Source organism: Haemaphysalis longicornis, unplaced genomic scaffold (genome assembly GCF_048455015.1).
Source record: "Haemaphysalis longicornis isolate Haplotype H1 unplaced genomic scaffold, Haemaphysalis longicornis Haplotype H1 scaffold_3, whole genome shotgun sequence".
Lineage (NCBI taxonomy): Eukaryota > Metazoa > Arthropoda > Arachnida > Ixodida > Ixodidae > Haemaphysalis > Haemaphysalis longicornis.
The window spans coordinates 132,279,999-132,305,357 of NW_027526335.1; the positions used below are offsets into that span (position 1 = coordinate 132,279,999).

Sequence of the window (25,359 nt, forward strand, 5' to 3'; positions counted from 1 at the left end):
ATCCCAGCTGTCCACTACTGTAGCAGAGCGTGGAGGTAGAAAGCTCAGTGACACATCCGAAGCTCGCTTCTTACGCCTATGGCGGGGGCCGGGCACGCAGGGCCCTCACCCACAATTTTATTTTTGCTGCCTTGGCTTTGATTTGCTGGAGCCCTGGGGCCTCACCGCAACACACGCATAGACGGTCGACAGGTTGGCGCCGTATTCCCGCGAGATGCCTACCAGGCCGGCTTACAAGCTACAAGGCTATATTTTGCGTATCGTGTACGTAGGGTGGGAGGAGAACGCCAAGCAGACTTGTTGTTTCATGTTTCATGCGCGAATGCTTTATATTGGTACAAGATTTCGCAGCATCAGCTCGCGGCCAGAAACACCGAGGCTTCGGATGCGCGCTGTTCTTATCCCCCCTCCCCCTTCATGATGCTATTCCCTGCCTGGAGCCTGGCCCCGGCAGGCGCCTGCCGCTGAGAGAGACGCCGGTCTGCCATCGGCTCCACAGACAGTTGTAAGAGAAAGCTATGCCTCTAAAAGCCTGCCGAAGCTCGAAGAGCCGACCTAACGGCTCCAGCGGCCAGGAGCGCTTGCGGCGGTCGAGTTCACTTTCACACGCGCTGTGGCACGCTGCGCTGATTCACTTAATCGAGATGGCGGGTATACGTTCTCCTTTTCGTAGCTGGTGCTCGCTTTCAGATTTACAGACGTAGTCGTCGCCACAGTAGCCGGAAGGCGCCAGCAATGGCGACGCCGGCGTCTAAAAATCACCATTCCACTCCCATTCCATTCCGGGCAAAAGGCGCTTAATTCCATTCCTATTCCATTCCTTCAAGCGTTGTCCTCATTCCATTCCAGTTCCATTCCGGCATCTCGAAAAGGTGGAATGAATCCGGAATCATTCCAATTCCGGAGTGGTAAGTCCGCAACACTGAGCCGTAGCATGAGCATCTGAATGAACGCTGCTTACGGAGGTACTGTTAGCAAATTTGAGGGTAGTGGAATTACAGTCAGCCCTATGCATATGCCGGTTTCGCGACGCCGGCCTGTGACACACACCTGACGCTTATGCGGACCGAATGTACCCCACTAATATCGCGTCCGAAGCATTTACACTGTCGTAAATACACCCCATTTGCGAACAAAGTGACTGCTTCACATAAATACGTCTTTCCAACGCATACAAACGGAAAATATCAGTCGCGAACGTGCCGCAAAAGCAACGGCGACAGTGGTGAGCGGGCCGGAGACTGCCGCGACTGCTTTTGAAACGGGCCGCTAGGGGGATTTCAGTGGTGCCCCTACTAAGGCGTATACTGTAAAGGGCAATTAAAAGGATGAAATCACAGGAAAAACTGCTGTCACTTGATACCGTGAGAAATCAAATGGTAGCAGGGTTAAAGTCCAAATATTTTCTTCGTGTATATACACTGCAACACATAACAGAATAACACAGAATCCCAGCAATCAATGAAGCAGCGATCTATTGTTTCAGGGTGCTTGCATATTCTGCAGTTGTTGTCACGAGGTACGGAGACGCCTTTTTTTTTTCCTGCTTAAACCGGCAATCACTGAAGAATGCAGTTCAGAGAAAAAAAGGACGTTTTGTGGCCGGGGACACACACGCATGCGTTTGAAGGCCCAAAAACCAAAGGAGGCTTTCCTTGAACACTGAGCAATCGATTGGGATACTTGAAGCAAACGTCTATTATACCTCTGATCAGACATTAAAACGAGTCCTCAATATAAACCGCGCGTGCAGGAATAATCGGGAATAATACAGCGTCCACGGCTTTCTTTTGGGATCCACTTAAACGACATTCCTGAAATTAACGAGAAACTGTAAGAAACGGCAGGTGACTTAATAAGCGACGCAGCACTCCTGCGCAAAGGAGCGGGTGAGTAATGTCCTGTAAGCACAGGAAACGGGAGCCCAGTTTAGATATGAACAAATGGATATAAGCAAAAAAAAGAAAAAACGGTGATTTGTGTAGGCGAAGGCATAGAAACACTCTAAACTGTCAAGTGGCCTTCTGTAGTTTCTAGTAGCTAAAATAAGACTTCTAATTAGCTCGGCGATCGTGTTGTGACTTGCTCGCCAAGCGCGCACGCACGTCGTACGGCAATTTTTATGACAGCTCAGGTTCGTCGGTAGGTTTTTTGTGTCCGTATAACCGAAAAAAAAAGGCTGTGCTCTTTTTCTCACGCATTTCTATACAGTAGAAGTCATAGAAGACCCGCCGCGGTGGCTAAGGAGGCTAAGGCCTTGTGCTGCTGAGCTCGAGGACGCGTGTTCGATTCCCGGCCCCGGCGGCCGCTTTTCTGATGGAGGCGAAAAGCAAAAACGCCCGTGTGTACGAGATTTCGGCGCATGCGGTAAAGATCCCCGGGTGTTCAAAATTAATCGGGAGCCCTCCACTACGGCGCGCCTCATATCCTGAGTTGCGTCGGCGCGTTAAACCCTACAGTCAATCAAGAAGTCATAGAAAAAAAAGCAAGATAAATCGGTATTGAAAGTGAGCTTCTAGAAACGATTGGAAACAAATTATTTGGATGGGTGGGGATTATGTCAAGCTGCTTTTTTTTTTGTTTTTTAATAGCACTTTTATGAGAGAGAGAGAGAGAGAGAGAGAGAGAGAGAGAGAGAGAGAGAGAGAGAGAGAGAGAGAGAGAGAGAGAGAGAGAGAGAGAGAGAAAAGACTTTATTCAAAGCGTCCGGCATGGGAGGGAGCAAATCCGGCCACGCAGGGCGCGGTGCTCCCCCGTCTTACACTACGTCTACAGTCCTATAGGCGTGTGTCGGGCCTAGATCCCGAGGCTACCGTGCCCCGGTCCCGCTCGGACTACTCGGGCTCCCTCTAGGGGTTCCCTTTCGCCTCTGCAGGGCCAGAGCTGCCTCGAGCTGCTGGACGGCCCATCTCTGGTCCTTCGGCTCCGCAGAGCCCACACACTGTCTCACACGCGGCGGGTACGCACCGTCCTCAACACTGTCACAGCCCCACATGATGTGGGCCAAGGTAGCCGTCGCCCGCGCACACATGCTGCACACCTCACTCTCGAAGAGTTCCGGGCACACGTGGCGCGCGAGCGCCGGGGTCAACACCGTCTCTGTTTGTAGTTGGCGCAGCCTCACCGCCTCCCACCTGGTTAAGTCCCGGTGTGGGGGCGGGAAGCCGCGTCGCTGTTCGCGGTGCCACTTGAGGATTCCGCCGTAGTCCATCAGGGGATCCTCTTCTGCCGTTACTGTCGCCGCCTCTTCGGAAGCGAGGGCCGCCGCGTCCCGGCACGTGGCGAGACCACGGGCCGCGGCGTCCGCCTCCTCGTTGCGGTTCGGTGCGTCTGGTGTCAGGTCTCGGCCCGCGTGGGCCGGGAACCACTTGAGCGTGACCGGCGTCGTCCCCCGGTCCTCTCTCAGGATCCTCGCTGCAGCCTCGCACACCGCTCCTCTGGCGAAGTTGCGGATTGCAGTCTTGCTGTCGCTCAGGATCGTGTGCACACCCGGGGCGCTCAGGGCCAGGGCGATTGCCACCTCCTCCGCCTGGCTCGCTCCCCGGACGCACACGCTGCACGCGGTCTTCAGCTTCCCCGTGGCGGCTGTCACCGCCACCGCCGCGAAGGTGTTCGGACGGCTCCTGCTCCTGGCGGCGTCCACGTACACCACCCCGTCCTCGTCGCGATACTTGCGTAGCAGCGCCTTTGCCCGCGCCGCTCGCCTCTCCGCGTTGTTGGTGGGGTCCACGTTCTTGGGTAGCGGATACACCATCAGGCGTCTGGTCGTCTCGTCCCGCAGCGGCGTTGACTCGGGGTCCGGCGCTTCTGGGGCGCCCATGCCCACTCGGTCCAGGATGCGGCGCCCGACCGCGGAGCGGCCCAGGCGCGCCAGGTGGGCTGTTCTCTGGGCCTCGCTGATCTCCGAGAGTGTGTTGTGCACCCCCAGAGACAGCAAGGCCGACGTCCTGGTCCCGTTCAGCAGGCCCAGGGCTCCCGAGTACGCCTTGCGGATGGCCGCGTCGATCCACTGCCGCTCCGCTTCCGTCCAGCGGTGGAACGCTCCCGCGTACGCTGCGTGACTGACCACGAAGGTCTGCAGCATACGCAGGAGGCTCGCCTCTCGCATTCCCCTCGAACGGGACGCCACGCGCTTTATCAGGCGCGTCGCAATCTCCATATTCGTCGTTATGTGTCGGGCAGCCGTGCCGTTGGTGCGGTGGGCGTCCACGTACATCCCCAGGATCCGCAGACCCTGGACGTGCGGGACGGGTGCCCCGTCCCCGGCTCGAACTACGATGTTGCGTTCCGCCTCCTCGGCGGCCCGCTTCCTCCAGCGCCCCGGCGGGGGCAGTATCAGTAGCTGGGACTTCTGCTGCGACGAACACCGGAGGCCCGTGCCCTCGAGCGCGGCCTCGACGGCGTCCACCGCTGCCTGCAGTCCGGTCTCGATTTCGTTGTCGCTGCCGCCCGTCGCCCAAATGGTGACGTCGTCCGCGTACAGGCAGTACTTGATCTTCGGTCCCAGCGCTTCGAGGCGGTTCGCCACCTCGATCATGACCAGGTTGAAGAGGAGCGGATTTATGATCGAGCCTTGCGGGGTGCCCACGCTGCCCAGTTCTCTCTCCTCCAGTCGGTCTCCGCCCACCTCCAGCCTGGCCGTGCGATGGGTCAGGAAGGAGCGAATGTAGTCATAGGTTCGCTGTCCCATGTTCAGCTTCGTCACCTGGGCCAGGATCGCCGAGTGCTTCACCTTGTCGAAGGCACTCTGCAGGTCCAGGCCCAGGACGGCTCGGTTGTCCTTCTTCGGTACCCCTCCGGGGGGCTCCAGAACTTCTCTTTGCAGCAGCAACATCGCGTCTTGGGTCCCCAGGCGCGACCGGAAGCCCAGCATGGCGTCCCTGTAGTGGTTGCCATCTTCCAAGTAACGCTGCCACCGGGTGTTGAGGACGTGTTCCAGCACCTTGCCCACGCAAGACGTGAGCGAGATGGGACGCAGGCCCTCTATCCCCGGCGGCTTCTTTGGTTTCGGGAGCAGGATCGTCTTGGCCGTCTTCCACTGCGGAGGGAGCCGGCCACTGTTCCAGCACTTGTTGTAATACCTCGTTAGCGATGAGACGGCCGCGTCGCTGATGGGGCGCAGCGCCTTATTCGCGACTTTATCGGGTCCAGCGGCAGACCGGCAGTTCAGTGCCTGCGTCGCCTGCCTCACCTCCCACTCTTCGATGTCGCGATCGAGGGTCGGGTTGGGAGCGCCCACGTACTCCATGTACACGCTGTCACGAGCATCGTGTAATCGGCTTGTGCATGCGTCATCATCACCAGTCTGCAGCTCTGGTCCACTGCAAAGCGAAGGTTTCTCCCACTGACCTCTAACCACTCCTGCCCTGCGTTGCGTGGTCGAGTCCGCAGTTTACCCCCGAATTTATTTATTTTACCCCTCCGTCGGATTAATCGCCTTCCCCTTCTTCTATCCCCATCTCTTGGTATCCCCCTGTTACCCTAATTGTCCACCCGTTTCCGGGTCGTCTCACTACATGCGTGGATGCGTGGTGCTTCGTAAATTAAGCGATCGACCCGAAAAGATGTCCAAACAGAAGAGAAACATCTAATTTTATTTTTCACATTTTCGGCAGGTAAAGCACAGTAAACTCTGATGGAGTCGAAAAGCAAAAACGCCCGTGTGTACGAGATTTCGGCGCACGTTAAAGATCCCCAGGTGGTCAAAATTAATCCGGAGCCCTCCACTACGGCGCGCCTCATCGCCTGCGTTGCGTCGGCGCGTTAAACCCTACAATCAATCAAAGCACAGTAAACGAACCAAACAAACGAAAACTACAGGCGACTGGACGAGAAACCGTCAAAAAGGCCCTCCGTGGTGGCTCAGTAGGCGTTGGGCTGCCACGTGAGCCCAAGGACGCGGTTTCGCTTCCCGGCCGCGGTTGCTGCTTTTCAGATGGAGGCGAAAAGCGAAAACGGCCGTATGTTCGAGATTTCGGCGGTCGTTAAAGGTCCCCAGGTGGTCAAGTAAACCGGGTGGCCCCACACCACGGCTTACCTTATAGCCCAGGTGCTGCCTCGGCGGGTAAAACCCCCAAAGGGGTGGAGGGAGAGGGCGTAAATTGCATTCGCCTACACGAATCCCAGTTTTCTTGGTTTATATCCATACAATCCCCGCCTGACTTGGCATAAGTCAGACGGAGATGAAGATCATGTTAAGTTCACTCGTTTAAAACATATATGAAACTACAAATGAGAAGCGCGTGGGCTGTCCTTGCGTTGCCATGTCTACAGTGCCTTCGAAAAGCCACTATTCCGCAAAGCGCACAACGGCGCTTTCTTAGCAATGTATCGAGATGCTCACGGACCAAGTACATATCTCTTAGTGTGATATTGGGGCGAAGGCGCCCTCATCGCCAGTCTTGAAATTGTATAGCGAGGGCACACACACAAAACGTGCTCAACGTCTTTGCGAACTGAGAGCTTCGGGCGCGGTGGAGAGGAGGACGCTTGTCTGATTTTACGCAGGAAGTGATTTGTGCAGCCCAATTTTAAACGGATACGACGTGTTACGCCTCCATCTCGACTGCAAAGGCCTCCCGGCATCCGGAACTTGCGGTTGGTGTCAATGGCATCCCGCGGTTGATAAGTCCCGCCTGGGTTGTTTCAGATCGACTGGCATACGCCACGTGCGATATGTGAGTAGCGATGAAATACCTAGCTGTACGTTGGCGTTGAAGGCGCTGTCAGCGCGCCGACCAAACCATGAACGCGATTTCCCACAGGCCACAAACTGCGGGCTGCGAACTTTTCGAATGTATATATGCATGCTTGCACAACTACTACTAATTCATCCTACTCATTCCCTACTTCATTCTAATGGGGCAAAGGCGCCTAAAGCTTAGTGCAGCAAATTTTTAAACTTAAAGGGACCCTGCAACACTTGCCATCGACTACTAGTAATGTGTTTTGGGATAAAGTCTATTGTCCCAGAAATCTCCTCCCGCAAGAATTATGAAAACCCGTTCACAATTAACGAAACTACGCGCGATGAGAAATCGCGCATAATCGTTCCCTCTCAACTCGACCGCGGGAGAGTGAGAGAGAGAGAGAGAGAGAGAGAGAGAGAGAGAGAGAGAGAGAGAGAGAGAGAGAGAGAGAGAGAGAGAGAGAGAGAGAGAGTTGCTTTATTAGAAGAGAAACGAAAGTTGACTCAGCCGATAACTGCCTCTCGGGTTGAGGGCACCTCAATCAAGACTGAGTCGGATAGAAAGGAAAGAGGGCGGACAGAAAAAGGTAGAAAGGGAGAATAAGACAACGGTTCACAAGCCGCGCAGCATGGACAGTACTGACGGCATCATAGCCGGTCCGAGAGTCCCGTGTCTTTTAAAAAGTCCAGCAGGGCTCGGAACGCTTTTTCGCGATTTGATTTATAACAATCCGGGAACAACAGGTTTGATGAGGTGCATGAAGGCAGTCCCAGTCTCGCATACGACTCTCAGCGCTGATCGAGCCTGCGAATGTTGTGGACACTCGCACAGTGCATGCGCGAGTGTCTCTATTGCAGGACAGTGTGGGCAGGCGGGTGAACTGGAGATGCCAAGCCTGTGACTTCTTTCCGCGCTGCGGTGACAGCCGATTCGCAGACGAAGAAGGAGAGCACGGTCAGCTCGGGTCAGTCCCCTCGAAGGAAGCGCGTGCGGTGGCTTGCCAGATGCAACTCGGGGGTCAGGATGCATGGCTTGGAGGTCCCTTCGGATAAGGTACCGCGCGACGTCCGGGGGCCTAATTGCCTCACTCATCGAAGTGGATGGATGATGCGCTTCTTTTGCCAGACGATCAGCCTCCTCATTTCCCTTGATGCCTACGTGAGCAGGTAGCCATTGCAGATGAATGCTAAGGCCTCTGGTGTTGAGGCTGTGCAGTTTGCTGGCAAGACTTTGCACAGCGAGACAGCTGAGGTGGGCCCGGTCGAGCCTCAGGAGAGCAGCCTTCGAATCTGAGAGGATGGCTACTTTCCGGTTGGTGAGGTTCTGCTCGCACTCCTTAATGATGTCCGCAGCCAAGTGAAGGCCTGCGATTTCTGCCGTTGTGGAGCTGCTGGCCACTGGCAGGCGGCATTGCCTGGCTGAAGCGAAGGCAGGCGCGATGGATGCTGCAGCCGCCACCCCCTTGTCTGGAAACACGGACCCATCGGTGAATATCAGCACGTGCCCCTCAAGGTTCTCCAGGCAGGCCGCTGCTTCATGCCTTAATTCACAGAGTGGAGTTATCCTTTTTGAGGTCACGTGCGGTAGAGTTGCACTTATGGTGATCTTACTCGTCACGTGGGGTGGAGGAGGTATGATGTGATCCGTCGGGGGCTGGCCGATCACCGTTTCGAAGGTACGGAAAATCATACCCATTCGAGAATGAGGTCGTTCTCGTAGCCGTGCGAGGAGGGCGCCTCCGTCTGGTGCCCTATGGAGCCACTCGACGTGATTGAGAGCTCGCTGTAGGGCGCGAAGAGCGAGGGGCCAGGCACCGGCTTCAGCAAGAGTTCCCGCGCATTGCTACGATCGGGGCAAACCTAGAGCGGTCCGAAGTGCATTTCTGTGCTCGATCTCGAGTTTCCTCCGCCGCGTTGGCTTGACGGTGACTAGGGGCACAGCGTAGAGGACTGCGGAGCACACCATAGCATCGTAAATTCGTAGTGCCCAAGTGTGTGAGCACCCACGCCCCTTAGCCAAGAGTTGACGGGTGGCTTTCAGGGCACGACTGGACTGGCCGAGCAGCTGTTTGATTGCCGGGCCCCAGGTCAGGCGATGGTCAATAGTAAGTCCGAGATATCTGACCTGGGTCTTCCACCGGAGCTGTGAGCCGTGTACTTCCAATGGGGGAATTCGATACCGTGCTCTGGGGTTGGGGTGGAATATCATAGCTTCTGACTTGGTAGTAGAAAGCCGTAGTCCGATTGCCATGATATACTCCGAAATCGCATCCAGCGCTCTTTGCAGAGATTTCCTGATTTGGCTGCTCTGACGCTTCGGTCCCCGGGTCCACAGTGCAACATCGTCAGCATAAACGGAAATGCATACGCTGTGTTCTAGGTCTGTTGGAATGCTGTCAGGTAGGCCCGACAGCGCGAGGTTGAACAGCAGCGGACTAAGCACTGCACCTTGGGGCACTCCGGCACTGACACCTCTTGGACTGCTGAGGACGTTGCCCACACGAACTTTGAGCTGGCGACCAGACAAGAAAGCCCGTATGTAGTTCCGCAATCTTCCAATGACATGCAAGCACGACATCGAAGAAAAATTGATCGAGCACGTTCTCCTGGAAATTTTCCCTACCTCCAAGAAAGGTGACACGAGCCAACCGTTTACCATAGAACCGTTTACCATAGAATGGACCAACCGTTTACCATAGAAGAGCTCAAGGCGGCCCTACAGGGACTAAAACCGAAGTCATCGCCGGGCCCAGACGGCATCACTAATAAGATGCTGCGCAACCTCGCAGACGAAGAGTGTGAGCTCTTACTCGACTACTTCAACAAGTGCTGGCATGACGCAACACTGCCCAAGCAATGGAAGAAGGCGATAGTACGGCTCATACCTAAGCCCGGGAAGGCACTTTGTGTGGAGAACCTTAGACCGATCTCCCTGACATCCTGCCTCGGAAAGCTCCTCGAACACATGGTTCTCAATAGAATCAACAACCACATGGAAGACAACCAGCTCTACCCAAACTCTATGGTAGGCTTCAGGGCCGGTTTGTCAACCCAAGACGTCATGCTGCAACTACAACACCAGATCGTCAACAACGAAGACAAGGCGGCCACTGACGCCCGCGTGATAGTCACACTTGATTTAACTAAAGCCTTCGACAGACTCAAACATGATGCAATTCTCCGCAGTCTCCAGAAATTACAGATAGGGGAGAAGACCTACAACTATATCAGGGAATTTCTGAACGACAGAACGGCACAGCTTAAGGTGGGACCCCATGATTCGCCTGAAATCTTAACAGGGAGCATTGGAACTCCGCAAGGATCAGTCATTTCTCCATTCCTATTTAACGCCAGCATGATCGACCTCGCCAACAAATTGCAAATCATAGATGAAGTACATCACAGCATTTACGCTGACGATGTCACTTTGTGGACAGCGGGGGGCAGCGATGGAGACATAGAAGATCGCCTTCAATTAGCAGTGGACGCTGTGGAGCAACACGCCAAAACAATCGGCCTTTCCTGTTCTCCGGAAAAGTCCGAACAACTGTCGTACAAGCCCACGCGACGAGGTCGAAAGCCCAAGGATACCCCACAAAATCACAGCATAACGCTGCGAGTAGGTGATACCCCAATCCCCGAAGTGGCCGAGATACGTATCCTCGGCCTCCATCTCCAGGCCAACGGACACAACGGCAAGACAGTGCAAACACTAGAGAAAGCCACCCATCAGATCACGAGACTGATTGCGCGGATAGCCAACAAGAATAGAGGCATGAAGGAGAAAACTCTGCTAAAGCTCGTGTATGCGTTCGTAATTAGCCGAATTACGTACGTAGCCCCTTTCTTACCCCTCAAACAGGCAGAGCGCAATAAAATCAACAGTATCATCAAGAGGGTGCATAAGCAGGCTCTGGGAATCCCGATATGTGCCTCTAATGAGAAATTTGAGGCACTGGGTGTACACAACACCCTCGAAGAGCTCATCGAGGCGCATCGTATTGCACACCTCGAGCGTCTGACCAAGACGGCCACCGGCAGGCAAATCCTCGACCGCCTACGCATCCCGTACGAGAGATCTTTCGGAGAAAAACACACTGTTCCAGCCGAACTACGCAAAGGCATCTACATTCCTCTCCTCCCCAAGAACATGCATCCAGTCTACAACGAAAAGCGAAGAGATATGCGAGCCCTAGCGCTAGGGAGACAGCTTCAAGGGGAACCTCAAGTCGTCTACACGGACACTGCCTCTTACGAACAGCGAAGGGCTATGGTCTCAGTTGTCACCGACCAGGAAGGAAAGGTTCTCACCGCCTGCTCCATCCGAACACGACACCCCGAAGAAGGTGAAGAACTAGCCATAGCGTTAGCCCTAGCCACAACCCGAGCGAGGAAAATTGTCAGCGACTCTCAACCTGCAATCCGCAACTTCACAAAGGGGAGAATCTCCAGTGCGGCACTGCGAGTCCTTGCCCAGCAGGACAAGAACGTAGACACCCGAACCACTTTAATATGGACGCCCGCACACGCGGGCCTGGAGGGCAACGAACGGGCCAACGAGGCTGCTCGAGCATTCACCTACCGAGAGCCCCTGCAATCCGCCCTACACCCTGCCGACAACACCAAGGATCGCCTGTGCACCTACCGGGACGTGCTCGACCAATACAGAGGCGAAAGACGGAAGTACCCTGCAGCCAACCCCTCGCTGACCAAAAAACAAGAAGTTGCATGGAGGCGTCTTCAGACCAATACATATCCCAGCCCAGGCCTCTACAGGCACTTCCACCAAGAAATTCGTGACGGTAAATGTAAGCACTGCCCTCAGCTTGCAAGTTTGGCACACATGCTTTGGGAATGCCCTGCTATACAAAGAAAAGACTTCAGCAATACAGAGGGAACATTTATTATTCACACCAAGGAGCAGTGGGAGACCGTGCTGCTTAGCGAGGACCCTGTCATCCAGCGTTGGGCCGTCCAGAGGGCCGAAGACGCCGCTAGGAGCCAAGGCATCCTGGCCGTCGTCTGAAGCACACCGGCCATAACTAGGCCTTTCCTCTGGACACAATAAAGTTACTTCCTCCTCCTCCTCCAATGACATGAATGCGGTCCAGCGCAGCCTCAATGGTTGAGTGTGGCAGGTGGTCAAAGGCAGACTCAATATCCACCAAAACCAGAAATGCCACTTCGTCCATATGTTGGGCCTCTTCCAGTGCGGATACATCAGCGATGCTGTCGGCAGTGCAGTGGAGTTGACGAAATCCGGTCTGCTGTTCGGCAACAGCTCCAAGGGCTCGGACGATCCACTCTAGGCGAGATAGAATGATCATCTCAAAGAGCTTACCCGCAGCCGGAGTTAAGGACACAGATTTATATGAGCTGGCTGCGGTTGGTGGTTTTTCACGCTTCAGGAGTGGGACAACAAGGGCAAGGAGCCAGAAAATTGGCAGTACCCCCGAGTGCCAGACGATATTGAAGGCGCTTAGAAGGCGTTCTTGCTCCGGGCTGTCCAAGTTCCGCATCATTTGGTAGGTGATGCCATCAGCGCCAGGAGTGCTACGACGCTTAGTCCTCTTCAGGGCATTCCTAAGTTCGTGCATTGAAAGATCTTCGTGGCAGAGCGCTGAAATCTGGGAACCATACGGTCCTAACGGTAGCTTTTCTCTCAGCGCTTGGGGTAGAGGCTGCTGCGAGGATGCTGGGGGTGGTGGAGCGAACCTATCTGCAAGCAGTTCCACGAGTTCCTCTGTAGTAATACCCTCTCGAATGGCAACGGCATGCACTGTCTGTCGTGGAGTCGGCGGCTGTAGTAGTCCATGCAGCAATCTCCAGGCCTCTCTAGGTTGTCGTTGGGTTTCTAACGACTGGCAGATGGACTCCCAACTAGATCGTCGGCGTTGCTTGGAGTGACGACGGCAGGCAGCATCCAGTCTGTTGTACAATGTCCAGTGGGCAGCAGAGTTTGTGCGCATGGCTTGTCGCTGCGCACGTCGACGGGCTGCCCGCAAACGCGACGAAATCTGCGCGCTCTCTCCCGGAGAGGGGGGCGGCTCGCGGCGTGCTCTTCGGCGGCCTTCGATATATCACATGCCGGGTAGTTTTCTCCTTTTCTCCGCAACGCGGAGGGGCCTATTTCCGGTCTGGTGCCACAAAAAAGCAGGCATGGGTGCCTGCTCGCAAGTGCGCGCTCGGTCTGGTAGGGCGTTTTTGAAGCAATAAACGTTTGTAGTCGAGTGGTCCCGTTGAAAGGGAAGTATTGAGCTCATCACTCAAGCTCCGCGCGCACACAAAACACACAAAAAAAACGGCAAAACTGTTCCTACAGGTTCAGGCATAGAGGAGGTTCGTACACAGCGATGACGACGACGGAAATGGGAGAACCTAGCCGCGAAGTTGACCAGTGACACCTGATCGGGCAGCCATGGCCTATGTGACGTCCCTTAGGCCATGCCAGGGGTTGCATAATGAGGACAACTGAAGAGAGAGCGGTTGGTTTTTCCGCGTCTTGCACGTGTAATATTTGGCTCAGGTATACCTGGCAGTGTAATCTAAACGCCGCGCAGGTTTACTTGCACTGCTCAAAGAGTGTTGCAGGGTCCCTTTAAGTTAAACCCTCTTAGTGAGCCTCCAAGTTTCTGCCCCGTAGGTGAGTACCGGTAAGATGCAGTTGTCATACACTTTCTTCTTCAGGTACAATGGTCGGCTACCATTCATTATCTGAGAATGCCTGCCGAATGCACTCCACCCCTTAGAAGGATAAGAATGGGGTGGAGTGCTAGAACGTAATATGTACTAAAAGAAAAGTGTGTAAGGGATAAAACCACTTCAAAATAAACTAACATAATTTAAAGATTTGGCGAGCGCTCCCTGTCCGCTTCAGCAATTGTCAGCAGAAGCAGAAGCTGTTTTTAGAAGGGAATAATTTGTGTCACACTTAAGTAAGTACCCGCCGGCTCTCGACGGTGGCCACTTGGGTGGGTACGGTGGGTGGGCCTGATCGGGTCGGCTGGTCGGTCGAAGCTAGGAAAGGCATACCTGGTGCCGGGGTTTCGTTGATCACCGATGATGAGCCCCAGGGCGAGGTGCGCGGGCATTGCACCGCTCTCGCGTTGACCCCGGCCACTACCCCAAACTGGGGCAGATAGGGCATGCAAATTGCTTAAATCCGGTTCAACGCAAGAGAGGGCGCCACCGCCTCAGCAAGCGCGCGATTGCTCCTCCCACCGGCGCTTCTCCGGCACCCAATCAGCGCGCGTCGTGTGGCAAGAGGGAGTCTTGCAATTTTTTAATACACCTGACACTGCATGCTTCGCCCCTCCCGGGTTTCACGTGAGGGGAGATGACCCGGCTTTTTAGATTTTGGTAGGTGCTAGAAAGAGTAAAATTTCAAGTTGGCGCCAGGAATGCAGGTGATAGACACGTATGCTCGACGTGTCTTTGGTGTTTCCCGGAGAAAAAGTTAGGCCGTGGAGAAATTCACTGCGTGCAACCTCGAGAGGGCTATTCTCACCACGGGCCTTAGTTCCTTTTCACTGCATTGAAGGAAAGATTTGGCTGATGTTTAACACTCGTAACCCGAGTTATCACAAGGGAAAGCAAAGACATGCTTGCGGTGTTCCGTGAAACTTAGTAGAGCTGTTGATTGGGATAGTTGGTTATTCATAGTGGTTAAATGTAGCGCAGCAAAACACACGGGGACGAAAAGTGAGGTTTTCTGCGCTACATTTCACCACTATGACTTCCGTGAAAGTTCCCTTTGCTTGAGCTTTCGCAGCCTGCCGCCTCTAGAGCAAAAAAAAAAAAAAAAAAACAGTTAAAAGAACCGGTTATGTAATGACATCTAAAGTTGCGGCACCGTTCTGTATCAGACGACAATGAATTATGTGTGTGTGTGAGCCCTCACTATCAATCTACACCGAGAAATGTGCCTTTTTTAGATAGGTTTTTCTAATGTGCGCCCTTGCCAGATGCCTGTAAATTTTGTGTTTATACCTCAGGCATAAACACAGTTACTTCCAAAATTGCAGAAGTATACGTGAGTCTGGTGTATACTCCCGCCATTCTGGAAATAAGTCAGTGGCGGTTAACGCCCGTCCCTTCTCGTCCCCGTCCTTGCCTTCTGGGGCTAAACCTACAATTTTAGTCACGAACCGACCCGGCCAACACGTTTTATTAAAGAATAATAATCAGATGGGTTGACAATATTTTCTGGATTTTTCTCAAGCATTCAAACACGGTTCTCCCAACTGACTTTTACCCAAACTAAAACGTCTTAACATTCGCCCTAACATTCTTTCGTGAATAGCAGATTTTCTTTCTTGCAGAACTTAGTTTACATCCGGTAATGACTAGATCGACGTCCTCCTTAATACAAGTGCAGTGTCAGGTTCATCGGCTCCACGTGCTAGGCCTTTTGATTTTTCAATTTTATACTAATGATTTAACTAACGGCTAAACACCGGGGGGGGGGGGGGGGGGGGCTGACAAGAGCAAGCTCCGGCGTTGAACCAGATCGCAAAATAGTCGGGCTGGAAAGCCCAGGAGGCTTGCCAATAACTCAACTTCGCTATTTTTCCTTTTTTACTGAACCGCCGTCTTATTTAAGCAATGCAAGCTAGCATTGTTGCAAAGTTACACGCATCACATCTCACCCACTTTTGTTCGCACAATGCTATAAGGGGGCACAACCGCCTCGACGCATTGCCACTGAAGTAAACCTGACATAATTCAAGATGTGTTAAAAATGGAAGCACCTAACCGTGCACTATTAGAAATATTCTCCTTGTAATTTTGTTTTGTATTTTTCCTTTGTGTTTGCTGTGTTTATATTGTAACAGTCAATATATCTGTTCTGATATATCATTTCTGCGCCCCCCCACCTCTACCATTCCCCTCCCACTGAAGGTCATGTAAATTACTTGAACAAATAAATAGGAAGACTGAATAATGCCTTTACTTCAGCCTAAAATTTGTGTTTTCAGCGACGCCCGCTAAACGGCAGGCCGCTTTAATTCTCCCTCCGTCATGCTCTCCCACTAGATGCTGCGCCTGCGGTGTCACGCACTCGTCGGCTGGTCATCATGGGGCTGTTGTCGTTCGGCAACTTCTGCCTCGGATCCAGCATATCCCTGCAGGCACCGTTTTTCACGCACGAGGTGAGGAGCTGGCCTCGCCCACTGCGCATGCGCAGGTGATTCACATTGCACTCTCTCAGAGCACAGTTCAAGAAGTTATGGAATACGCTTGGTGCAAACAACACTAAGCCAAATCGACGAAAATAGTGTTGTTGAGTCATTTTATAGAGAGGGGGATAAAGATGAGGTTTAGCGTATGGTGGAAGTCGATGCTAGTATTTGCACTGCCATTGTCTCGACGTTAAAGATCCCCATGTGTTCAAAATTAATCCGGAGCCCTCCACTACGGCGTGCCTCATCGCCCGTGTAGCGTTGGCGCGTTAATCAATCAATCAATCAATCAATCAATCAATCAATCAATCAATCAATCAATCAATCAATCAATCAATCAATCAATCAATCAATCAATCAATCAATCAATCAATCAATCAATCAATCAATCAATCAATAAAATCAATCAATAAAATCAATAAAATCATTGCCTGGGGCGTAAATGCTGCAAATATATTTCGGTCCTCAATTGCCAGTGGTTTTTGAAGAGATGCTGGCATCTACCGGCCACCGCAGAATTACGCTTCAGGGGCACATTCTTCCAGCAGAGAATTTTCATCAACGGCGACGTTGCAGCGTCCGTGGCCGCCCCTCTAACATGCTCTTGCGTAGCCGCCACCCCGTGGCTCCGGCACATTCTGCGACACTGACCCTACTGGCCCAGAGGATATATGCGGCGAGTCAGCAATTACAGCCGGCCGGGCCCGGCGTTCATGCCACCCTTTAAAAGCGGAGCTGCTGCTGTTATGTAAATGTAAGCCGTAAGTTCGGTGTCGCACAAAGAAATACCAAGAAAATGCGGGAGCGCTCGTGAGCGCGCGCCTCGCGGCGACCGCCGTGTCCCCGGCTCGCGCTGTGGCTTTAGCAAAAAAAAAAAAAAAAATTCCAACACTGTCGTCAAACGCTACCGCGCATGTAATGCTTGGCATGAGGAACATGACGATATCGATGCACATGACGATGACTATACTACTAGCACAGTGCAAAGGAACGACGGAACGTGTAGATAAACAATTTCAAACTTTTACAAATGCGTGGTGATCTTTTCTTCAGTGCTCACGTAGAAAGAAATCCTCCGCTATGGTTCAAGCTTTGCGCGAGTTAATGCAAGCTTCGCAAGTTGAGCTGGTGGAAGTCTACAATGCTGAGGATGACTTTGGATCCGCCACTCGCCGCAAAGAAGACGACGACCTCTTCGATGCATATGACGACGATGCAAATAAACAATGATACTGAAACTTACGTGCCCGGTAATGCTCACCTACAATAGCTCCGCCATTGAAGTCTTGCGCGTGAGTGCAAGCTTCCCGGAATTTTTTTTTTATCTCAACGGTATGACGACGCAAGTTTGGTTAAAGATTCATGAAGTCAACTTTGCTGGCTGGACGTTTGCAAAGAAACGACGACAGAGCATTCTTGGCACGTCAACACGTCACCAACTTGTCGCGAGAAAAGAGCTTGTCTCTCATGCCCGAACTGCGACCTACTCTTACGTGTTTTACACTCAGGACGTGCTAACTCTTTGTCACAAAGTTTACCGCACGACTGTGAAAAATAACTACTCAACGCACGAACGGGAGAGAAGCACACCGGAATAGCGCTTGTCCTGTGCGCTTATTCCGTTACCGACAAGCCCACATTTACGCTCTGACTTGACCGCTCGATACAAAAGACATGGCAAGTGAAAGATATGTTTGAAGAAAAAATTAGCAGTGGCTTAGCTCGGCTGTGCCAGGATATACGTAGCTTGAGCTAAGGTTCAGCTGGTTATTCTTAGATTTCCTGACTATAAGATTAGCTGATTATCATGCTTACTGCTGCTAAAACGATTTCCAATTCAATCCAATCCAATTCAATCCAGTCGCAGCGGCGGCGGCTCCAGCGAGCCAGCTGTGCGCCGTGAAACGTCACGGCTCCTCGCGCATGCGCAGCACGGCTCTCCAGGAGCCACGCGAAACTGCTCAACCTCGGCCAGTGTAGCTCACGCTACAGCAGCGGATGACGCCTCCACCTTGGTCGTCTTTAAGAGTTGCACAAGTGGGAACGTCGTCAGTGCTGAATGTAGCCGTTCCGAAGAGGCCAAAAGTAGTCGGATTCATAGCACTTTGACCGCCTTTCGATTACAGCAGCGACCTATGGGAAGACCAGCTACGGCGTCCACTCACCATCCCCATCGGAGGCCTTGACCACACTGATCCGTCGAGAGGGGGAGCAATGTAGCCGGCCGCTGGAAAAACATCCGTCGCCTCCTGCCTTCCGTCAGGCGATGGAAAACCGGGGTTTGCGGTCTGCTTGCTCCTTGGGTGAAACCAGCGCGAACTTAAACAAGGACGAAGGAAGTGCAACACAAGGACAGCCGCTGGTCCTTGCTCTGTTGCACTTCTTTCGTCTTTGTTTTTTCGCGCTGGTTTCATCCAAGAATGTCTTTCCAACTAAACTAGTCCAGCTTACAACCCTCCTGTTAGCGCCTTAAATCAGACCCATAACGCCCAGGTACTGTTTGTATCAGCTGCTACGCGCCTGTTTTCGCCTCCCTAGTACGGGAACAACACTTACAGACGATCTCCCGGCCAATCTGCATCGGTCACATCGCGCGCTGCTGCCGACAATGCTGGTCCTGATCTTCTTTCACTCAGTCAAATTACCTCTCCTTAGTGGTTATTTCTCTTCGATTTTCCGCTGTACGAAACTCCAACCTTTCACGTAATTACTCACTGATACGCCACCAATCACCCGCTCCCCTTCGCCACAACGTCGCGAATCCCCGTCATTCCAAGTTCACTCCCCACCATAGAAAACTAGCCAGCGCAGCACTTTCAGGTAAGGCAGCATGGATGAGTCTGACCGCACGCAAATCAACGGCCTACCGGTCACACGTGCTCAGTCTAGAAGGCTATGATTTCCTTGTTAAGACGGTAGTAGGCAAGAGTGCGTACGCATCTGTTGTGAGTGAAAATTTCGTAAGGACGTCAAGAACGTCGTCATTCAGCTGCCCCTCGGCTGGAACGTATCTCGATGATGGAAACACCCTTGCTGCCCTTGGCCTTGGCCTGCGGGCGCTGCTATCGGCCATCCCCGCATTTCCGTTCGGTTCAGTGTGCTGCCCTGGTGCCCCCGTGACCCGATTTCGGCCCGTGACTTTTTATCTGAACATTCGGCCCTAATTGAGTGCCACGGGTTTCATCCGCCTCGAACTTCCGCTCGTGGTGTGTGAATAGAGTAACGGCGCTTCCTTTCGCCTTCGCTCCCCGCACTAGTTGCGTTTGAGTGTTGCCCCAATCTGCAACCTGTGTGTCATTGTCAACCCGCTTCCCGGTTCCGGAAAGAATACGTTCTCGCTTCTATAACGGACATCCTGCTTGCATTCGACGCGTCCTCCCTTACTCCGTTGTACCCGTTATCAGCCAGCATAATTGTTTCCCGATTTTTAACATCAGCGCATCGCCACACAATCTGCCTCGTGGAAAATATCTTGCAACTATTTCGTTTCTACAGCACCGGCAATGCTTAAGTTTGTCCGCGGGTACGCAGTGACCATGACAGCATGTACCCCATGCTTCCGGATCACAAGTCGACGCATTTTAGTATTTCATCGCCCATGGCCTCCCGCAAAGCCATCAAGCGAGCAATTGCCGTTCATATATAAGCGCGTCTACATGCAAACTCTTGGAAATGAGTTTGCATCACTCGGTGGACGAGCTCATTGAGGCACATCTCGCCAATCAGAAGCTAAGGCTGAGCCAGACAAAAGCGGGTAGACGCATCTTGCAGAAAATCGGCTGGAGGGCGACGACATCTGAGTTCAGAGACCAGCTGCCAAATGAATGGCTGGAAGCCATCAAAGCCAAGCCGACCACAAAGAACATGAATTAATCGCACCACGGTTGCAGGCGGGAGGAAAGAGCTGGTGCCCTCAGCAGGCTGCTAGCAAAAGAGGAAGGAGTAATCTACACGGACGCCTCCATGAATGAAGGTACGAACCGGTCAACAGAAACGGTGACAACCACACAAGAGCTGCTGTCATGTGCACCCGTTGACGTTAAGAACGTTGAACAGAAGAGGCAGAGGAATTAGCGATTGCGTTGGCCCTTATATTCTGCAGGGCGAAGCCAAAGGGGTCATGGATTCGCAGCAAACCTACAGAAGCTTCCAGTCTTGCTGGGTGTCCCGGATGGCCCTCCGAGTGCTCAAAGAGAAAAAAAAAACGTTCGAAAAAAACTGCAGAACTTGTGTGGGTACCGGACAATTCAGGGGTGGAGGGTAACTAGTTTGCCCACCAGGAGGCCCGAGCACTGACTTACCGGGCCACGTCCGCGGTAGAGGCGAAACACCAACCATTTCTTACCTACAGGGACATAACTAGTTATTACAGGCATGACAGGCGGAACCTCAAAGCACCACACGCAGAACTCATGGAGGAACAGCAAACTATATACAGGCAAATCCAGACAACACTTTCCGCACCCCCCTCCCCCACCCCCCCTCACCTACCGCATGTTCCCAAACCGATTTGAAGTTTGCCCATTCTGTAAACTGTAAAAAACGGCACTCTCCAGCACATGATAGGAGAGTGTAGGCTTAGCCCAAAGCACCCGCCCTCCTTACCTGAGCCTCGCCCCACCAACCCCACCCTACCCTTTAACGAGAGATGGAGGATCTTGCTCACCATCCCCGCCCTGGAGGATCAGCTATCACCAGGGGCCAGGCGGCGAGAGCAGCATATGGATTCCCATGAAGACGGAACCACCTCCGTCCACTGTGGAGTTCTCAGTGAAGGTCCAGAAAATAAAGTTTATTCTATCTATCTCTCCGGCGTCTTGATAGCGCATCGCAGTTTTTCGATATATGGCGAAGTTTTTGGTTCGATTCATGATGCTGTGCGCGAACCGAAGTCACGTTTTGTTGGTGTGGTGCGTAATGAAAATAAACCGGTAAAATTAAGAGCAATGTTGTGCCTTAAAATTTTGCGCAGCAATTCACGAATCCGCTGGTATTGTTTTTTGATAGTGGCAAAGGCCCTATGTAGAATCTTTACTATCCTGGACCAAAGCGTGCAGGCATTACAAGGCATTCTTTCAGTGTCTAGACAGAGTGGAAGAGAAGACTAATAAGGGCCGTATTCTGAGTCCCTCCTCCACTCCATTTGCTCCCTCCACTCGGCTGAGGGGAGGATTCCGCAGTGCGTATGCATGGGGAAATCGATTTCAAGGATCTCCTCCACTGCTGGCTTGAGTGGAGGAAGTGTTCAGAATACCAGGGTAAGTTTCTGAGGGAGGGCCTTTAAGCTCAGAATCAGCTAGGTGACTGAGAGAATTGTTATAATGCCAAGCAGTCGATTGACGTTTATGCATTCAATTAAAGGCAGACCATTTTACCGCCCATCAGAGTTAAACACACGCTTCTGGCAGCATAAAAGTGTGCGCCACGCGTTGGGCGCACTTTTCGGCTGCACGAAGCAGTTTTCATCAATATTCTTTTCCAGAAACAGGCATTGCTGTGGCTCTATAAGGCCCGTACCGAGGAGATCTCAATCTCTGCGGCTTCCCTTCTTCTTATGCTCTTTTACCACCACCACTCCTTTCCATCCAGGCTCAAATATTAAAGTTGATAGGAGGCTATTTGGTTGCTTTGCGTAACGCCATAACGGCGTAACCGGCGGTCTGAAAACATTGTTGTAAAAGTCCTGCAGCACTGATATCAACAAGAAAAACATGTCTATTAATGTGTAGCATCTCATGGGACCTGTAAGGGGATTATCTTGACCTTGTAAAAAAAAATACCATGACTAAAAGAAGATCAGGCTTATTACGTTAATCTCACGCCGTGTACGTTTCCTTCGTCGTTACGTTAAGTAATGAGGGAGGGAGGGAAAATTTTTATTGGGGCTGTGATTCTTAATGATGAGTCACGATGATCGGGCCCTGTACCCGGTCCCCGAGACATTTCTGGCAGGTTGGAGGCAGTTTGAACAGGGTGGCCTCCCAGTGGGCCGTGGATCCACTGTTCGAGGTTATGCTCTTCATACTGAGTAAACCTCCCGAGTGATCGCAGGGGCGGACATTGCGGCACTTTGCAAATGTCAGGGTTTGTTTGTTTGTTTGCTTGTTTGTTTACTTGTTTGTTTTGTTTGTTTGTTTGTTTGTTTGCTTGCTTGCTTGCTTGCTTGTTTATTTATTTATTTATTTATTTATTTATTTATTTATTTATTTATTTATTTATTTATTTATTTATTTATTTGTTTGTTTGTTTGTTTGTTTGTTTGTTTGTTTGTTTGTTTGTTTGTTTGTTTGTTTGTTTGTTTGTTTGTTTGTTTGTTTGTTTGTTTGTTTGTTTGTTTGTTTGTTTGTTTGTTTGTTTGTTTGTTTGTTTGTTTGTTTGTTTGTTTGTTTGTTTGTTTGTTTGTTTGTTTGTTTGTTTGAGCAGAGTACAAGTACACCACCCAAAATAGTATAATGTTCAATCTTCTGCCGAGGTAAACGGGGCAAAAGGCGTTTGAGCCCATTTGATTGAGCCCGATTGATCGAGCCCGATCGGGCCTCCTGAGGAGGCCCCGTCCCTGATGTAGCACAACGGCAGCAGCACTAGCGAAGCACATTCAACAACCAGTGAATCAAGTTATAAACATAAAACAAACCAAACGGCAACATAGGCAAACTGTATCAACAGAATTGCTGGTTATATAAAACAATGGCAAAGCACAAAAAAGCAGTATAATGATAACATATATACTATGCAAAAGGTAGAGACCGTGACAAGAGTAGAAAAAGTTCGCAAAATGAAGTTTTACCCGAACAATACCAAGACAAAAGGTTTTTTTTTTTTGCACTCAAGGCGGGTACGCAGCATAATTTTAACGGTGTACATAATTTAAAACAATACTCAAGAAAACCTTCTCATGACGGCAGAGAATACATGACTTCACAGAATACCTGTGTGAAGTTGCGGTTCCCCGAAGTGGGTTCGGTCAATTTGTCTTAGTAACACCATTTCCCTTCTTGTGTGAGAGAGGGGGGAGGGGTGATGGTGATCTCCTGCTAAGCCGATGCTCGAGCAGGATCTCTCTTCTGGAGGATGGGGGAGTTCAAAACACGTTTTAATTGTCCCGCCGTGCGTTCCACGCCGCGGCGCGATCTGTGCAGGCACAAATCAAAGGTGTATCGGCCACAGAAAGCGGCTTTGTCTTCAGCGTGTTCGAGCTCACAATCTTTCTCGTCGCTCCAATCTTCGCCAAATTGGTGAGTTGTGGACTAGTGCGAAACCGAGTCGCAATTGACCTCCTGCTTATTTAGGAACCTCTTTAATATTTCAGCTAATATCTAGCTATGTTAGGAATGCTTGAATAATAACATCCTAAATAAGACTTAGTAATGTTTAAATTTTCTGGAACTTCAAATAGCTCTTCGCGTTACCTCCAGGCTTCTGAGTTTATCCCCCTCAGATGCAGAGACATTTCAAAATAGCTATTCTGCTGACGTCATGTCTATAAAAATGCCCCACACGGTGGTTCCTTCCGCAGCAAAAGAGAACATCGCGTGGCAGAACAAAAATTACGCTTGCAACATTTCGATGTGTTTTTTCTGTATCTTTATGGGAAAAATTCAGCTCAGGCTGGCTGGCTGGCTGGCTGGCTGGCTGGCTGGGCTGGGCTGGGCTGGGCTAAACGCAGCCCAGGCCAGCCCAGTGACTCACAGCCAGCGTGGGCTGGCTGTGGGTCATTGGCCCCTTAGCAATTGGTATGTAGCCAGTGACCTACAAACTACGAGTGAGAGGGGTGGAGGAGAAGGAAGAGAGGTAGGGGAAAAAGACAGGGGAAATTGTAGAGAGGGGATTAGGAAGTGGAGTAGAGGGGGAGGAAGAGGGAAGGTTATGAATGGGCAGTTGAGGCGAAAGGGCGTTATATCTGGCTCTTTTTACCACATCGTAATCTAGACACACGTGAGCCACAGTTAAAATTTAATTTAGTGGAAATGTGTATCCTTCAGGTGGCCATTGTGAAGCCGAGGTTTCTGCTGCTCTCTGGCCTGTTTTACGTTGGGATGGCGTCCATACTTTTTGGGTAAGCAACTTTATCATTACTCTCAAAAAGTGTGCAATAACCTCGCAATTTGTTGCATAAGTGGGGTTTTCGGCGCAAGTTAATTCCGGTGCATGGGCGTTTGACACCGTCGCCTCTTTAGGGTTACAGCAGAAAAATGTTTGCGTATTTTAAAATCCCCAATAATTACCAGTCAACCTTTTTTTTTCACACTCTACTATCTATAACGGTAAAGTACTCATGCATTTATTGCGTTTATTCTATCGATGCTCTATGATCAGTAACGTGGGCACCTTTAACATGCTCTTCCACGTTCCGCTGCTCAAAACCGGATTAGCTATCGCTTGAGGGCTCCAAGATTTTTCCAGAACCTTAGTGCTGAATCTAGAACGTTCGACGAAAGTTTTCAAGTTTTAACGACCGATCCCAACTTCATCTCAGCTGAACATGGTGAGTGCTGACCTGGTAGTTATCTGTGTTCGCGCCCTTGCAGCGGGATATTTTTTGCTGAAACGCTTAATGCCTTCTCTGCCTTTGTAAAAGGATGACAAGCGCCAAGTTGGGCTATATATAGTTTGTTCGCCTTTATGATGTAGAAATATCGCAAGGTAAGCAAGGACAAAAGAGTGAGGACCGACGGCACTGTGCTGAATTCGCTACTAAAATTTTATTGGAAGGACACGCAAGAACAACTAACACGTGATCACATATCACAGCGAAAGTAGACTGTCAACTACAAGTGAAAAACAAATTCACAATCTGTTTCACATGTGAGACTCCGTACACGACACGAGAGAGATAGAGAGAGAGAGAGAGAGAGAGAGAGAGAGAGAGAGAGAGAGAGATAGAGAGAGAGAGAGAGAGAGAGAGAGAGAGAGAGAGAGAGAGAGAGAGAGAGAGAGAGAGAGAGAGAGAGAGAGTGGGGGGGGGAACAAAACTTTATTTAAAAAGCCGGGTTAGCGAGGGGGGGTGGCGGAGGACCAGAGGTCAGACGCGACCACCAGAGCTCGGGAGATCACCATCACTTGGCTGGACTCCTCGGAGCTGCCCAGGGCCTGCTCCCAGTGGGATGAGAGTGGGGAGTATGGGTCAGCAAGATACTCGCAAAGAGAGGGATATATAGTATCCAGCTGACCGCACTTGGGGCAGTGGGGTGTGTGGAATTGATGTGGATGCGTACGTATTAGTTGAGTACAATGAGGGAACAAGAGGGAAGCTAAATTTAAGGAAAGGAAAGACAGTGAGATCATCCTGACAAAGTTCCCTGGCCAGCTACTCTGCGTTGGGGGGGGGGGGGGGATTAAACGCTGTTCCACCTAGTGTGAAATCTGCTGAAGCAGCGGAGCCATGGTTCCCGTCTGTCAGCTCGAAGGTCAACGGGTGCGCGCCCTAGAATGGCAGCGTCGTCACCACGCAAATTCTATGGCTCGCGCAAAGGTATGGGCAGCTAAACG

General features: G+C 51.6%; 1 protein-coding gene across 2 annotated transcripts in view; it reads left to right on the top strand.

Annotated features, from left to right (window-relative positions):
- The window catches only part of LOC144175098 (MFS-type transporter SLC18B1-like), a 61,213-nt gene that overhangs the window by 5,974 nt on the left and 29,880 nt on the right, over positions 1 to 25,359 (top strand). Inside the window, exons 2-4 of one of the 2 annotated variants that reach the window (XM_077704165.1) lie at positions 15,725 to 15,840; positions 23,010 to 23,105; positions 23,853 to 23,926. In XM_077704165.1, the coding sequence (XP_077560291.1) occupies positions 15,725 to 15,840; positions 23,010 to 23,105; positions 23,853 to 23,926 (286 nt within the window). Of the gene's footprint in view, positions 1 to 15,724; positions 15,876 to 23,009; positions 23,106 to 23,852; positions 23,927 to 25,359 lie in introns of both variants that reach the window. The other variant, XM_077704166.1, reaches the window with a different exon arrangement.